The sequence below is a fragment of the Elephas maximus genome, chromosome 5, assembly GCF_024166365.1.
Source record: "Elephas maximus indicus isolate mEleMax1 chromosome 5, mEleMax1 primary haplotype, whole genome shotgun sequence".
NCBI lineage: Eukaryota > Metazoa > Chordata > Mammalia > Proboscidea > Elephantidae > Elephas > Elephas maximus.
Window position 1 is genome coordinate 55,187,857 of NC_064823.1, and position 16,327 is coordinate 55,204,183.

Below are 16,327 nucleotides of genomic sequence, written 5' to 3' on the forward strand. Positions count from 1 at the left end.
CCACACCATTCTGGTAACCCTCCATACTTCACAGCTCAGAATAATACACTTATTAATGGAATATTTATCCACAAAGCCCCTAAAATATGCCTATCCAAGTATTATAGCTCATGTAGTTAAAGCCAAAAATTCAGAAATGTCTAAGCCCTTAAAAAAATAATGAAACCAAACCAGTTGCTGCTGAGTCTATTCCAACTTCTGGTAAGTTGTTTCTAATATGTAAAGAATCTGTGCAGTAGTGTCCCCACCTCCCCAGGTCTCTGAGCTACTATGTGATGGCTTCTAATAGTTTGTCATTGCTCAGGGGCAAGCAACCACATAGAGGTGCCCTTTTTCACTCCAAATGCAAAATGACATAAACAGGGGTCAAAAGACACAGATTCTAGTGCCAAATCGGATTAACTAAGTAACCCTGGGCATGTCCCTCTTTCCCCCAATAGTAAAATGGCAATAATAATAGCTGCTGTCTAACTCATACGGTGCGAACGATTAACGAGCTTAGCTGCTAACCAAAAGATTGGAGGTTAGAGTTCACCTAGAGGCTCCTTGGAAAGAAGACCTGGTGATCTACTTCTAAAAAAATCAGCCAATGAAAACCCTGTGGAACACAGCTCTACTATGACATACATAGGGTCACCATGGGTCAGAATTGACTCAGCGGCAGCTGATTGTTGGTTTTACCTCACAGGGATGTTATGAGACTCTAGTAAGACATACCCAGTGCCGTCAAGTCGATTCCGACTCATAGCGACCCTATAGGACAGAACATAGTTTTATATTAGGCTTAAGGTATTATTGTCCTACCTACTGGTGGGTTTTTATTTGCATGTACTGAAAAATTGGATAATCTGAGCAGACATGGATGGCTGTGTCAGTGACACTGCTGTACACATGCAGCGCCGGAGGGCAAGCAGAAGCCCAGCAGAACAGTGGCCCTCTGCCTGGTTGGACAGTTTTACAGAATGAGCTGGGGTTTCCTTTGATAAAGGGAAGAAGTGGCTGCATCTCTTTGCTGTGAGGGAGGCCACCCTCCCTCATTAGACACTAAGAATTGAGCTGTGCTGTGCGGTTGGTTTTGTTCAGTGTCAGCAACAATTGCCCTCGTGTAAGTTGTACCTCAGGTGTGAAATTAAGCCCTGTTTCATCTCCTCAGCAGCCCTCACGGTTTTGTTAGGTCATAATAGATGCAAGCTCACACCTTCCCAAGCATTATTCCTGCCTAGGTTGCATGACAAATCTGATGGAGCTCTGTAGGCAAACCTTGCGATGCGCAACCCTGGCCCTCAGGAGGACCAGACGGTTTGAAGAACAGGAGTGTACACATTCTCTTGAAATGCTGTCTGCTTTATATAGAAGTGTTACTGCATGTGATTTTATTTTTCTTTCTTGGAGCTTAGTGTTTTGAAGTAGCTGTTGGCCCTGAAAACCTTAAAGTGGTCAAAGCCTGATATTTAACTCAGAGACGTAGAGATAGTCTAGCCGGGGGAGTGAGAAAGGGGTTTATGGAGCAGTCTTTCAGATAGACCCCATTCAAGACCCTCAGTTGACAGCTTACTTTATTATACAGGCAGTCCCCGGATTACAAACGAGTTCCATTCCTTAAGTGCATCTTTAAGTCAAGTTTGTACGTAAGTCAAAATAGTTAGGTATGGTTTGTAGCTAATGTCAGTTAGTCAAATGTTTGTCTTAGTATATAGTACATGGTGTAATTTCTGTGCATAAAAAACATTAAACACTTTCAGATACACTAAAACATCTTTAACATACAAGTACAGTAATGATAATGTTTTGATGTCCATCACAAGGTAGTAACCATTTGTTATTGCGAACCATTGTATGTATGTCAAAGTTTTAATATAGTAGGCTTTATGGGAGTTGGTTCGTAACTGTGGGTTGTACCTAAGTCACACGTTCGTAAGCTGGGGACTGCCTTATTTTAATTAGATGGTTTAGTCTTTTGTAGTCATTCGAAAATGTGAATACATGCTCTTGTTTTTAAAATTTTGTTTTAAAATTTAAAGAGTAAAAATAAATAAATTATGAAAAGTAAGTCTCTAAATCTTTTGGGGGTAATGGGTATGTTCACTGTCTTCATTGTGGTGATGGTTTCACGATGTATACGTATGTCAAAAGTTATCAAATTGTGCACTTTAAACATTTTACTATCTTGATTGTGATGATGGTTTCATGATGTGTACATGTGTCAAAACATATGTGCACTTTAAACAGGTGCAGATTATTGTATGCCAATTATACCTCAATAAAACTGATTACAAAAAAACCATTAAAATGCAGAGATCAAAATTAAGCCTCTAGATATCCCACCCACAACCACAATTGCCCCCTCTAGACACTACCACTGTAGTTAGTCTCTTCTTTGTCCTTCTAGAATTTTCCCCGTGTACCCACACCAGACAGCTCTTGTTCTAACCGCACCTGCTGTGCAGCTCCTGCTCTGCCCTCCCTATGGTAACACTGTAGGTAGCGGAGCCTGTACCTTTCTCATCAATTGTCTAAATCATGTGCCAGCATTCACTTACAGACCTTCACCTTTAATTACTTTGAAGCTTTTACAGGGGCCCTTTAGGTTCACTTTGGCTTAAAAATAAATTGAGACAGAAGGGGCAGTTAGAGCTGGCAGAAGCTGGGTGTTATACTGGCGGGTGTGAGTGTAGGCGCCTGATTGCCTCCAAGTCAAGATGTTCTAATTCTGTCCTGTTTGCTCTAGTGGCAGTGCTGTGGGGCTTTTGGAGCTGATGATTGGAACCTAAATATTTACTTCAATTGCACAGATTCCAATGCAAGTCGAGAGCGATGCGGCGTGCCATTCTCCTGCTGTACTAAAGATCCTGCGGTAAGCAAGTGCCAGCAAACTGTTGGCCTGCTCTGGGTATCACACCGAGAGTGGGATTTGGTAGTGGGTCTTTTCTTGAAACCTCTTGAAAGGCTTTCTTGAAACCTCTTTTTACCCGCTTACTTCTAATTGCAGCTCCTGTAGGGGGTGTAGTGCTCAGATCTTCCCAGTAGGTGTGATCTTCGCTAACGTTAATTTAGCAGTCGGTGCTGGTTCCTGTTCTAAGCCTTTATGAGCGTTGGCTCATTTAAACTCAGAACATTCCTACTGGTAGATACCACCATTATCCTCCTCTTACAGGTGAAGAAACTGGGGCACACAGGGTTTGAGTAACTTTGCCAATCTCACGCTGCTAGCAAATGATGGAGTGGAGCTTCAAACCAGACAGTCTGTTTATGTTACCTGTGTTACTCCTTCTTTACAAGTAGGGTGGGCTCATATGTGAGTTCTTTTCATTGATTTGGGGTTAGTAACCCTTTTGTTCCTGGCTTAGTTCTGGGGAAAATATTAGGAGTAGGAGAGTGAGACAAAATAGGGCTCAGGTGTAGGAAGATCACAGCCACCCAGACACTAAGGAGTTGTAATGACTATAATAATGAAAGTTTGTATTTTACTTTTTAAAAGAAAAAAAACATAAGACCTATCCATAAGGCACTCCCTTTTACCATGGATTTGGTTGTATTTGGGTCATATCATGTTCCTGGTATATAGAATGTCATGCATCTCCCGTGTTGTGAGTTAAAAGCCAGAATTGAGTGTTAGAATCAACCACACATGTGAGAAGTTGCATCTGCACTTGGCCCTGTGCACTGTTACACCGCAGCCCTTCAGGGACTTTCTAGCCTCTCTTTGATGCTTTGGTCTCCAAGTATCCTCCCCAAGACACGCCCACCCCCGATGAGCAGTGCTAGGTGGATGCTGATGAGTTAAGTTGTGTTCCTCCTGCAAGGTAGAGTGCGTGGGGCTCTTTGGAAGGGGCAGTGGGTGGAAAAGCTGAACTCCCCTGCAGGCCTGCTCACCCAGCACCTCATTGAAGGGTTCGCCTGAGCTGTTTCTCTTGGTCTGAAGGAGGAGACTGAGAATCACTAAGGAGGGTGCTACCCTAGTGCTGAGACCTGGCCAGATGGAGAGTGGAACCGACCCTTTCCACTGGCCAGTTTCTTGCTCTCCTTGGGTCCGTCTAAGGAGAGTGGAAGGCAACGGGAAGCCTGCCGTGCCCACTCATGGCAGCCTTGCAACTGGCCAGCCGACACTGACGTGGCCTTCTCTGTGTCCAGTTTGGGCCCTACATTAGCATTCCAACGGAAGAATTCTGAAGACCCTCAGAAGGCATTATGCCTCCCCTTTCAACTACAGAGCCTCTAGCCAGAGATACCTCATGCCTTAAGCTCTAAAGTAATACAATCCAGCCCATGCCAACAGAGGGGAGAAATAAACCCAAAAAGTGGAACCCACGTTTCTGATCAGACCCTGTGAGATACCACACTGTCCATGTGATATGTGGTCAGGGCATGGTTTTATTTAACTATTAGAGTTATGTATGCTCACTGGAAAACAATACGTCCACAGTATAGAGGTATATAGATTAGAAAGTGGAAGTCCCCCAAAAGGCCATAAATGAAGACAGCCCTTGTGCCCTTTAACTATGATTTCTCTCTCTGTCTCCAGTTCCCTTGAGTTTCTTGAGGTTATTAACTTTGAATCTTTATGTTCCTGCATAATGAACTTGCTACACTTTGTGATATTCCCTGAGCCTCAGTTTTCTTCATTTGTAAAATGGAGCTTAAATTTTAATACCTGCTTGAGAAGATTGATAATTCCTTGGGATAATATATACACTGTGCCTAACACAGTGCCTGTGACACATCCATGCTCAATTACGCATTTCACCACTGACCCTTCCTAGGGTCCTCTGCTCACTCCTAGGTGGGCTTTCCCTCTTGCAAAAGCTAATTTCACTTTTTTGTTTTCTTTCTCCACCAGGAAGATGTCATCAACACTCAGTGTGGCTATGATGCCAGGCAGAAATCGGTAAGTGGGATCTCATTTTGTCACCTGGCATGAGGGGCATATGGAAGAACTTTGAATGTGCAGGTGCCATGGCAGTAACTGTGATGCTGTGCTCTGCTCTTCCCTCGTAAAGGAAGTGGATCAGCAGATCGTGATCTACACGAAAGGCTGTGTGCCCCAGTTTGAGAAGTGGCTGCAAGACAATTTAACCATCGTGGCTGGTATTTTCATAGGCATTGCATTGCTGCAGGTAAGATGAGGATACAAAGAAATACCCTTTGCTGTCTAGCTGATTCCAGCTCATGGTGACACCAGGTGTTACACCATTAAACTGCTCCATAGGGTTTTTCAGATGTTATTTAAAAAAAAAAAAAAAAAGTTGCTGTTAAGTCTGTTACAACTCATGGCACCCCCTTGTGATACAGCCTAGAACTACTTCATAGAGTTTTATTGGCTGTAGTCTTTATGGAAGCAGATTGCCAGGCCTTTCTTCCATGGTGCCTTTGGGTGGGTTTGAACTGCCGACCTTTAGGTTAGTAATCAAACACAAACCATTTGTGCCATGCAGAGACCTTAAGACAAGGATGTTACAGAGAAATGATGCCCTGAGAGGGCCCTCACCAGGACAGGATCTTCCATTAGTCACCTGAATGCCATAGTTTTTAAAACCCATTGGAGGCCTGGGGAATAGACCTAAAACTCTTCAGTTTGCGTTTTGTTTTAGCTCTGATTTTAGATGCTAGTGTACTGAAATACTTTAGGAAACCTTATTTTCCCTTTGAAGATTGATTGGGTCAGTAGCCGCCTGCTGGCATTCCAGCATGTCCGGGGGCTCGATGATGCTGCATTGTGACAGCTGGTGCAGACATGAATGGTCAGGAGGAGAGCTCAGTGGCAAGGTTAAGTAAGGCTTCAGGGTTTTCACAGAGTTGCTATACCTCTTTCTGTCTTTGGACCACCTTGCCAACGTGTTAGTGAGGGAAAGGAGCACCTGCTTTCTGTCCTGGGTAGTCCCAAGAGCTAGACTCTTCATGCTGTGCAGATGTAATACTTACTGTGGAGGGTGAAAAATGAGGTACAGTGGTTGGACGAAATTAAAGAAGACCTAAATAAATAGAAAGACATCCTGCGTTCGGGATTGGAAGACTTAAATATTGTTAAGATGGTAGTACTCCTCAGACTGATCTACAGATTCAGTGCAATCTCTATCAAAATTTCAACTGCAAAAAAAAAGGAGCCCTGGTGTGGTGCAGTGATTATGCACTTGGCTGCTGACTGAAAGATCACGGTTTCAAACCCACCGGCCACTCCATGGGCGAAAGACGTGGCAGTCTGCTTCCATAAAGATTACAGCTTGGAAACTCTGTGGGGCCGTTCTGCTCTGTCCTATAGGGTCGCTATGAGTCAGAATCAACTAGATGGCAATACGTTTGGTTTTTTTTTTTTTTTTTTCTGTAAAATAAGACAAAGTGATCCTAAAATTCATTGGAAATGCAAGGTGCCTCAGATAGCCAAAACAAACTTGAAAAAGAGCAAATTTGGAAGACTCACATGTCCCAATTCAAAATTTATTGGTACTAGCATAAGGGCGGCACTGGGTACTGGGTAGCATAAGGTTAGACATAGATCAGTGCAATAGAATTGATAGTCTAGAAATAAACCTGTATATCTACAGTCAAATTATTTTTGACAAGGGTGTCATATTCATTCAGTAGGGAAAGAATAGTATTTTCAATAAATGATACCAGAACAACTGGGTATCCATATCCAAAAGAGTGAATTTGGACCCCTACTTTATGCCATATACAAAAAGTAACCATTTCACACCTATTATGATGTCTGTTATTTAAAAAAAAAAAGAAAATAAGAATTGGAAAGGACGTGGAGAAATTGAAATACTTATCCATTCTTGAGGAATGTAAAATGGTGCAGCTACTGTGGAAAATAATTTCCTTAGAAAGTTAAAACATATAACTGCCATATGGCCCAGCAGTTCTCTTCCTGGGTATATACCCCTGAAGAACTGAAAGCAAGGACTCAAACGGACACACCAATGCTTACTGCAGCATTATTCACAGTAGCAAAAGGTAAAAACAAGCCGAATGTCCGTCAACAGAAGAATGAATAAACAAAATGTGGTATATATGTATGTAATGGAGTATTACTCAGCTATAAGGGGGAATGAAGTCCTTGTATATGCTACAGTATACAAAAGATGAACCTTAAAAACATTATGCTAAGTGAATTTTTTTCTTTTAAGTGAAATAAGTTAGACATAAAAGAATACTATATGATCCCACATATATGAAATATCTAGACTAGGCAGATGTATAGAGATAACAGTTTATTAGTGATTGCCAGGGGCAAGTGGTGGGGGAATAGGGAGATATTGTTTAAGAGATAATGAATTTCTCTTTGGGGTGATGATAAATTTTGGAAACAAATACTTATTTTATTCAAATAATGTGTACCCTCTGTGTTCACCAACTGCTCCCTCCCCCAGCAAGGTATTTTTGTAAGCCTGCTGATTAAATTTTTTTTTTTTTTATAGCAACATGTGAAAAAAATTGGCATAGCAGTGCTTAGGGGAGGAAGCAATTAGCAAACAAACGTAGAAGGCATGCATTAATTGCATAAAAATTACAATAGTGGCAATTGTTGCATAACATTGTGAATGTAACTAAGGTCACTGACTTACACACTTGAAAATGACTAAAATGGTAAATTTTATTTTATATATACTTTACCACAATAAACAAATTAATTCACAACAATCAAAGCCCTAAATGTAAGAGCTAAAGCTTCTAAAATTCTTAGAAGAAAACATACATGTAAAGTTTTGTCATCATGAATTAGGCAATGGTTTCTGAGATATGAGACCAAAAGCACAAGCAACCATGGAAAAAATAGGTAAGTTGGACTCCATCTAAATTAAAAACTGTGTTTAAAACCACACTATCAAGAAAGTGAAAAGACAACCCAAAGAATGGGATAAAATATTTGCAGCTTATTTCTCTGATGAAGATCTAGTATCCAGAATATATAAAGAACTTTTACAATTCAACAATAAAAAGACAACCCAGTTTAAAAACGGGCAAAAGATTTGAATACACATTTCACCAAAGAAGATAAACAGATGGCCAAAAAGCACATGAAAAGATGCTCAACATTATTAGTCATTAGGGAAATTCAATTCAAAACCATAATAAGATAACCACTTGGCACCCACTAGGATGGCTATAATAATATTTTTTAAAATATATTGGTGAGGATGTGAACAAATTGGAACCATCATAAATTGCTGGTTGGAATATAAAATGGTATAGCTGCTGTGCAAAACAGTTTGGCAGTTCCTCAAAAAGTTCAGCATGGAGTTACTATAAAACCCAGCAGTTCTACTCCTAGGTATACCCCCAAAAGAACTGAAAACATATGTTTGCACAAAAACTTGTAAATAAATATGCGTAGCAGCATTGTTTATAATAGTTAAAAAGTGGAAACAACCCGAATTGTCCATCAACTGATGATTGGGTAAACAAGATGTACAAGATGTGGTACATCCCATACAATGGAGTATTATTCAGCCATAAAAAGGAGCAAAGGACTGATACATACTACAGCATGGATGGACTTTGAAAACATTATACTAAATGAAAGAAGACAGACACAAAAGGTCACATATTGTATAATTCCGTTTATATGAAATGTCCAGAATAGACAAGTCTAAAGAGGCAGAAAGTAGATTAGTGGTTGCCAGGGGCTTTGTGCAAGGGGGAAAGGGAATGATGGGGTTTCTTTTTGAATTGATAAAGATATTCTGGAATTAGTGGTGAATGTTGCACATTCTTGTGAGTACCCTAAATATACTGAATTACAAACTTTAAATGAGTGAATTTTATGGTATATGAATTATACCTCATTTAAAAAAGATCATATATTAAAAGAAAAAAAAATGGGGCCCAGTGGCCAAGGAGAAGCCCGATGAGGTTAGAGTTTCATTGTTTGACTCTGTTTTTCCTTTCTTTCTCAGATTTTTGGGATATGCTTGGCCCAGAATTTGGTTAGTGATATTGAAGCCGTCAGGGCTAGCTGGTAGAGCCCCTGCAACAGCTGCTGCAAGACACTGGACAGACGCAAGCCTTCCTGACCCTTCTCTGTGCTGAACTCATGTTCAAGCTGCGTGGACCCCAATCTCAGAGGCATCCTTCAACCCCACCTGATGGAGCTACGAAGAACTTGTTTCTTGGCGGGGGAGTAAAACTGGGAAATGCTGCTCACTGACAGAACTTAAAAAAAAAAAGCAGTGTGAAAGTTCTTGCGCCATAAATCTCTACTGTAGCCATGGATTTATAGCTGGTTGGACACGTACCAAAAACAAACAAACAAAAAAAATGGGGGTGGGGGACCCAAATGTACTTAAATGGAAATGGGATACCCTTGAATTTGTGGAAAATACCATTTTGTTCTCTATTTCAGTAACTGGAGGGCTGTCAGAGGTAATTTTGCTCTTCGTCACCACCTGAAGGACTGCCTTTTTGTTCCAGGGCCAAAAGAGGTGCATCTTTTCTAAAACTCAGCCCCTCACCTGGGAGGGCAGTGTTTTTGAGCATCCCTCCACTGTACATTTCAAGCAACTGTTACAGTCATCATCTCAAGAAGAAAACAGCCTGTCTTTGGGTTCAGGTTTTGTGGTGATCACACTTGACAAGTAACTGTGAGGGCACACGGTCTATTCTGGAGTGTCTCCTTATAAGAGGAGTTGTGTGTAATATGTGCATGGAGCCAGGGCATTGGAAGACTTCACAATGTTGTATTTTGGCTTGATAGACCTTTTTCTAAGTAGGCCTGAGCTTTATTTATCAATGAAATCCAAGGAGGAGAAATACGAGCAGGTTAATGAAGAGATAGGTAAATTCTCTCCCCCGCCCCCAACCACCACTACTACCAAATCAGTTGTTGCTAGATTCTTTGGACACTCTGGAATACTCTGTATTGGGGTTCTTTTTTCCTTCTCCCAAAGGTGAAAGCTATGATGGTTTCTCATAAATTTTCTTTTAAGATGTTTTTTTACTCAGCTGAAATATTAATTTTTCTTTTGTACCGTCTGGCTTGCATGACCTGTGAATCTGAATCTGCCAAGTCCATTTCCTGCCACCCTTCCTACAAACATGTAAAGACATTAGGTCAGCATTTCTTTCATAGGGTTATGGCCTTGGGAGGCTGTGGTGGGTCCTCCTCAGCCTGGCTGGGGAGAGACCAGCTGTGATGTCACAAATGCTTCCATGGACTCAACTGTCTTGTTACAGTGTCCTTTTACTGGCCTCTTCTGCACCCTCCCTCTCTTGCTCTTTAAGTGGAATAAAACCCACTTCCGAAACAGTGTTGACATGATCAGAAAACTTCCAATTGGGTTTTTTTTTTTTTTTCTTTTTTTCTGTGTTAGTTTATTAAAAAAAAGAAAGGAGTGGATGGTCAGAGCTCCGTCTATTCTCTTACTGCAGACTAAACATCAGAATGGTAAAAAAAAAAAACCCGTTGCGGTTGAGTCACCTCCGACTCATAACAACCCTGTAGGACAGACTAGAGCTGCCCCATAAGGTTTCCAAGGCTGTAATCTTTACGGAAGCAGACTGCCACATCTTTCCCCTATGGAGCAGCTGGTGGGTTCAAACTGCCAACCTTTTGGTTAGCAGCTGAGCGCTTAACCACTGGGTCACCAGGCTCCTTTTATGGGAATGGTAACAAAGCACAAATACTTTGGAGGAAAGTGCATTAAACGGGCAAGCGTTCTGTGACACAATGTGGGAAACCACCTACTTGGCACTGGTGCTGCAGCCCCTGCCCCGCTCCATCTGGGAGGGACGAGTTTTGCCCCAGGTTTTAATTCAACTGGTGTCTGTGACTATGTCAACTGGAATATTGCTCTCCTGCGGAGCAGATAATAGTCTGTGGAATGCTGGGAAAACCACAGGCATGTTTTACAGCAACGACACATTGGCCAACAACACATAATTAGGCAGCTAGCTAGCATACTTGGTGGAAATTTAGCGAGGTTTTACATTTCAGCCCCGTGTGGCTTCACTGTGGCTGATAAGTGTGTCAGTCTGCTCAGAGAAAGGACAAGAATTCTTTTCAAACCTAGTCTCCACAGTTTGGGCGTGTGTATGACTATGCACGTGTGCGTGTTTGTGTTTCTGTATAGTTAGAGACATTCATTCCCTATCCTGGCTGTCAGATAGTTTTAGTTCATCTCCGCCCCCACCACAGTTGTCATTTTGTAATGTCTTTCAGCATGGAGAAGACTAGAACTCTCCAGTTGGCACCCTGGTCTTTTTTGTTACCTCATTCTCCAGCAAGCTCCATCTGACCACTTGACTCAAAATCAGACAAGACCCCCCCACCCTTTGGTATATCCAGTGAAAGGCCAAACAGCAAATCCAAGTGAGTTTTAAATTTTAATCACCCTTTATTTTTTACACTTGAGAGTGATTGTAATAAAGGCTGTCATTAATAAACTTGGTTCTACCTTACATGGAGTTACGTCTTTCTTCACTTTCTTGACAGTGTGAAATTCCCTAATTCCAGTGGTTCTCAAACTTTAGCACACATCAGACTTACCTGGAAGGCTTCTTAGAACACAGATTGCTGGGCCCCTGTCCCTTACTTCTGATTTGCATTTCTGAGAAGTTCCTAGGTGATGCTCTTGCTGCTTGTCTGGGGACTACGCCTGGAAAACCCCTGCTCTACTCCAGTTTTCTAAGAGGGGAAGGATGAAGGTAAAATTTGGGGCCTGGAGAGGGAAATTTGCACCGTTGGACTCGACTAAGGAGACACAGGGGCGCTGAGCTGGGTGTGTAGGAATCCCCGAGGTCATTGTCTGCTGGTCACACCTACCTGGAGACCATTTAAAATATAGATCCAGGAGTACCAACATCTGTATTCTTAAATGCTCCCATTAGAATTTAATGTACATTCAGACTTAGGACTCATGGACCTAGATAAATGTTGATCATATTCATACCCTTTTTACAATAAAATAATTTCTAGCAGTCCCTTCTAACAGGAATCTTAAAAACTCATTTGAGAAATACCAACCTAAATGTCTTCTAATTATGAACTATCAGTGTGAATAAAACTTGCTTTTAAATTGGTTAAATACATTCTTTAAATGAAAACACAAAATTGCAATGCTCCGGGAATAAGCTCAGACCCTGACACGAAGTCCTAAGGCTTTGAGAAGCATTTTGTCTCAGTTCCCTGGGTACTTGAAACAAAAATGTTATTTTGTAATTTAAAAGGAAATTTCTCAGTGATAATTGTAGATAACCAATCCCCGTTGCTTGAGTTTTCTTAGCTGTATGGTAGAGATTATCTATGTTAGGTAATAGGCCCACTTTTCTCATTGCAAATTGTAGGCCAACAAAGGAGAAAAAATACTCAGAAATAAAAGGATGCTACGTCTACAAAATTCAAAACTTGCAAGTTTTTTCCTTTGGTGTTTAAGAAGATGTATCTGTATTGTTTGACCTGTTTCCAACAAACATTATTGCTTCCATAATTTAAAAATCGGATTGAAGCAGTGGCTGCAACAATGGGGGCCCAAACATAGCAACCATTATGAGGATGGCGTAGAACCAGGCAGCATTTTGTTCTGTTATACGTAAGGTCTGCTGTGAGTTGGAGCCAATAGAAATAGCTAATACAGTTCTTAAAAAATGAACTCAAGTTAAAAAGCAGAATTTTGCATCATGCAGTACTTGGAAAAAAAAAAAATGTCTTGATTTTGTTCCTCCTCTTTCTTCTTTCTACCAGGGAATAAACCTTCCACTTTTTTCATGCCCCAGGTCCTACTTCCTTTCCCCAAGAGGATTCTTAAAAGTGTCTCATGGCTTTTTCTTATTATGCAAAATGTTTTATCATTCATGCCCCTGTTCTGTGTGGGCTGGGATGGAATAATTTTGCAGTTTCATGTAGCTCCTCAGCCTGTTTCCGGCTGGCTTGGATAGGAGCCCTGAGAAGACGTGGATGGAACAATGAGGAGACAGAGCCCAGTGACCTGGCAGGCCCTCCCAGCGCTCTCTGTAATTTATTCCGTGAAGTCCTCCTTCTCTGGGGAAATCCTGTTTAGACCTCCAAGGAAGGACTGGAATCCTCTTTATGAACTCTGGCCAACGGAGTTTCAGGGCCAGCACTCATTCTCCAGTGAGGTCATGGGGCTCTTTCTAGGTGCTTCACTTCTCTGCTAGGGAGAAGCCTAGTCTCTGAACCAGAAAGGAAATGCAGTATTTGTCTGGAAATATACTAATGTCGGGCCTATCACTGTGACATTAAAATCGACAGAAAAATCTACACACAACAACAGTCAAGACAGTGAGGTATGTTTGGGCGTAGAGGTGGGGAGCAAGGAAGAGAAGCTGAACTCTGGACAGGACAAGGACCAAAGCCGTCTTTAGATTCACCTAAGTCTTTTTTTTTTTTTTTTTTTTAAATGAGTGCTACAAAGGCAGGGTGTATAAAATGACAGTTTTCATTTGAGGTATTAAATATAGCTAGCTTCATTTGGAGTAGGAGTCTCCGGGTGGCTCACTTGGTTAGGCACTCAACTACTAACCAAAAGGTTGGTAGTTTGAATGCAACCAAAGGCACCTCAGAAGACAAACCTGGTGACCTTCTTCCAAAAGGTCACAGCCTTTAAAACCCATGGAGCAGTTCTACTCTGAACACACAGGGTCGCCATGAGTCAGAACCAACTCAGCTGTAGCTGATTTGGTTTGGGTTTCCTTTGAAGTGTTCCTGCTGAGTGGTTCTCTCGTTTAAGCTTGCCGTCAGTGAGCGGGTGGCTGGTTTATTTCACTCCTGGTTAACCCGAACTAACTCCTCAGAGCCTGCACTGGCCCATTCAACGTATTCCTTCCCATCTAGGAACTCAACAGCTGAAGGGGAGCTGAAGGATGACCTGGCTAATTCATGGGCTTTCCTCTGTGTAAATACACTCCGTGGCGGGGGGCGGAGGATGTAGTATGCAAGAAAGATAGTGCTTCGTGTTTTTGTTGCTACTTATTGACTATACAGCGCATTCTATGTGGGAAAAAGCCAGTTAGAAAGTTGCCTTTTAAATCTGGAGCATGACGGTCAAGTATTAGCTTTTGCAATTGAACAGGAACGTTTTAGTGGCCTGCCCTCTAGTGTCGAATATGTAAAACAACACCTGACTGGAGTTGGAATAATTACTGAAAGGGATGAAAACACTATATATTCAGAGGCACTTGTGCTTTGGAGTACAGTATGGAAAACATACTAGCTAAATGTTGGGGTCTCTGGGTGGCACAAGGGGTTAATGATTTGCTACTAACCTAAAGGCTGGTGGTTTGAACCCACCCAGTAGCACCACGGAAGAAAGACCTGGTGATTGCTTCTGTAAAGATTGCAGCCAAGAAAACCCTATGGAGAAGTTCTACTCGGTGACACTTGAGGCCGCCATGAGTTGGAATTGATGGCAACGAGCTTGGTATTTTGGTTTTAGCTGCATGTTTAGGGCAGAGAGGCGTTTTATTGCTTTTACACACCCCTGAAAACGATGTAACTTATTTTGGAAAGTTAGAGAAAAGAGCATTTCGTATCCTTCACTCTCTACATCCTGATCTTGCTGCTCGGCACTTATTAGGGTACCGTACACAGAAGGCACGCAGGTCAAAGCTGGGCACTGCTCTCGTGCAAAGTCTCAGATACAGTCTGTAGAAGACAGGTGACAGTCTAAAGTAGTTTATCTGTTAGGTAGGTAGGCACTTCTGACCAGAAAGATGCTGATTGTCGGGGAGGGAGGGAAGTGTGTCCGTTCCTAACACTGCAGTCTACACTCCACCTCTTAGGACACGCACCCCGCCGGGCGAGCTGTAGGACTCACCATCCTCAACAGAAACAGAAGGGATTTGTGTAAGCAAACCAAGGCCTTGTTGCTGGGAGCAGTCGAGTTGATTTTGACTCATAGCGACCCCATGTGACAGAGTATCACTGCCCCATAGGGTTTCCTTGGCTGTAATCTTTACGGAAGCAGATCACCAGGCCTCTCTCCTGAGGAGCAGCTGAGTGGGTTCGAACCACCAGCTTTTCAGTTAACAGAAGAGCATGCTTAACCATGGCACCACCAGGGTTCCGTAGCATTCTGCTTTTCGTCTCAATCCCTCTTCAAAACAAACAACTCTCCTGCAACAATGAATAGAACATTCCTTGTATTTCCTCTAAATACACCATTATCAGAGAATTTGCAAATTTGAGTTTAAGGGCAGTGAAGCCTGGTCAGGTGTTGGGTGGTTGGGATCGCCAAGTGTAATTACATTTCAGGAGTCTGGTCACCTGGTTTATCAGCCTGGAAAATGTAGGACTGCTCCCAGGTTTATAAGCTAGTTTTCATTGGTAGGATGATCTGTGCATCTGTGCCCCTTATTTTTTGAATGAATGCATCTGAACAGAGCATGGGACATGCTCTTTCCACCTGCTTTAAGCTTATGAGAACAGTCTTGATACATTTTGTTGGGCTTTTTAAAAATAAAGAATGCTTTATTACATTATGATTAAAATTGTGGTGCCGTGTCCTGTATTTATTTGAAGCCAACTGTCTTAAATGCAGAGCCCTGGTGGCACAGTGGTTAAGAGCTCAGGCTGCTAACCAAAAGGTCGGCAGTTTGAATCTACCAGCCACTCCTTGGAAACCTATGGGGCAGTTCTACTCTGTCGCTATGAGTGGGAATTGAGTCCACAACAATGGGTACCTTAAATGCAACTTGTTAGAGTAATTAGAGCATTATAGAACAAAATAGTCATATTTCCATTATGTATGCTTTCTTTAGTCTTGGTACTTTGTGGCCGAGTCAGCCCATTAGTTCACTGACTCCCGGGTAAATCCATCATCTATCCCTTGAAACACGAGGCCACACGTACTGAAGGTTTGCTACGTTCCCTGCTCTGAGCGGCAAGGACTGAGAGCACTACAGGAGACGTTGGTTGCTGTTGTGTCAGCACTGACCCCTGCTGACCCCGTGTACAACAGACTGAAATGCTATGAATTCTAGTTACACTTTCGGAGGAAGTGTAAACCGCTGGAGGGAAAAAAAACACGCACATGGAAAATTTAAACTTCATCAAGAGCTAAGCTGACACCCTCAGAGGTGGGGTGGGGTGAGAATTAGGAAGGACATAGAGTATAATGGAAGGAGCACGCACAGAGGAACAGAGAGGCTTGATCTGGGCTCACAGGGAAAGAGAAGTCATCCCAGGGCAGGCTGGGGAGCATGGGGAGACCAGAGAACGTCTAGACTGGAAAGGTGGGAAAAGGGCAGACGAGGAGTGAGAAGATCGAGTCTGGAGAGTCTTGGAATTGTGGCCTGGCCCCTGGCACGTGGCAGGCATTCCAAACCTTGCTGACTGAAGGATCTGGGAATGGAGGTGATTGGTAAACACTTCACT

At 42.3% G+C, this 16,327-nt stretch overlaps 1 protein-coding gene across 2 annotated transcripts in view; it reads left to right on the forward strand.

Annotated features, from left to right (window-relative positions):
* The window catches only part of TSPAN5 (tetraspanin 5), a 212,764-nt gene extending 201,370 nt beyond the window's left edge, over window positions 1-11,394 (forward strand). For both annotated transcript variants that reach the window (XM_049885670.1, XM_049885671.1), the window contains exons 5-8: window positions 2,729-2,854; window positions 4,838-4,885; window positions 4,998-5,114; window positions 8,895-11,394. In XM_049885670.1, coding sequence (XP_049741627.1) covers window positions 2,729-2,854; window positions 4,838-4,885; window positions 4,998-5,114; window positions 8,895-8,960 — 357 coding nt within the window. In that variant the 3' untranslated portion in view covers window positions 8,961-11,394. The remainder of the gene's footprint in view (window positions 1-2,728; window positions 2,855-4,837; window positions 4,886-4,997; window positions 5,115-8,894) is intronic.
* Window positions 11,395-16,327: the final 4,933 nt, after the last annotated feature.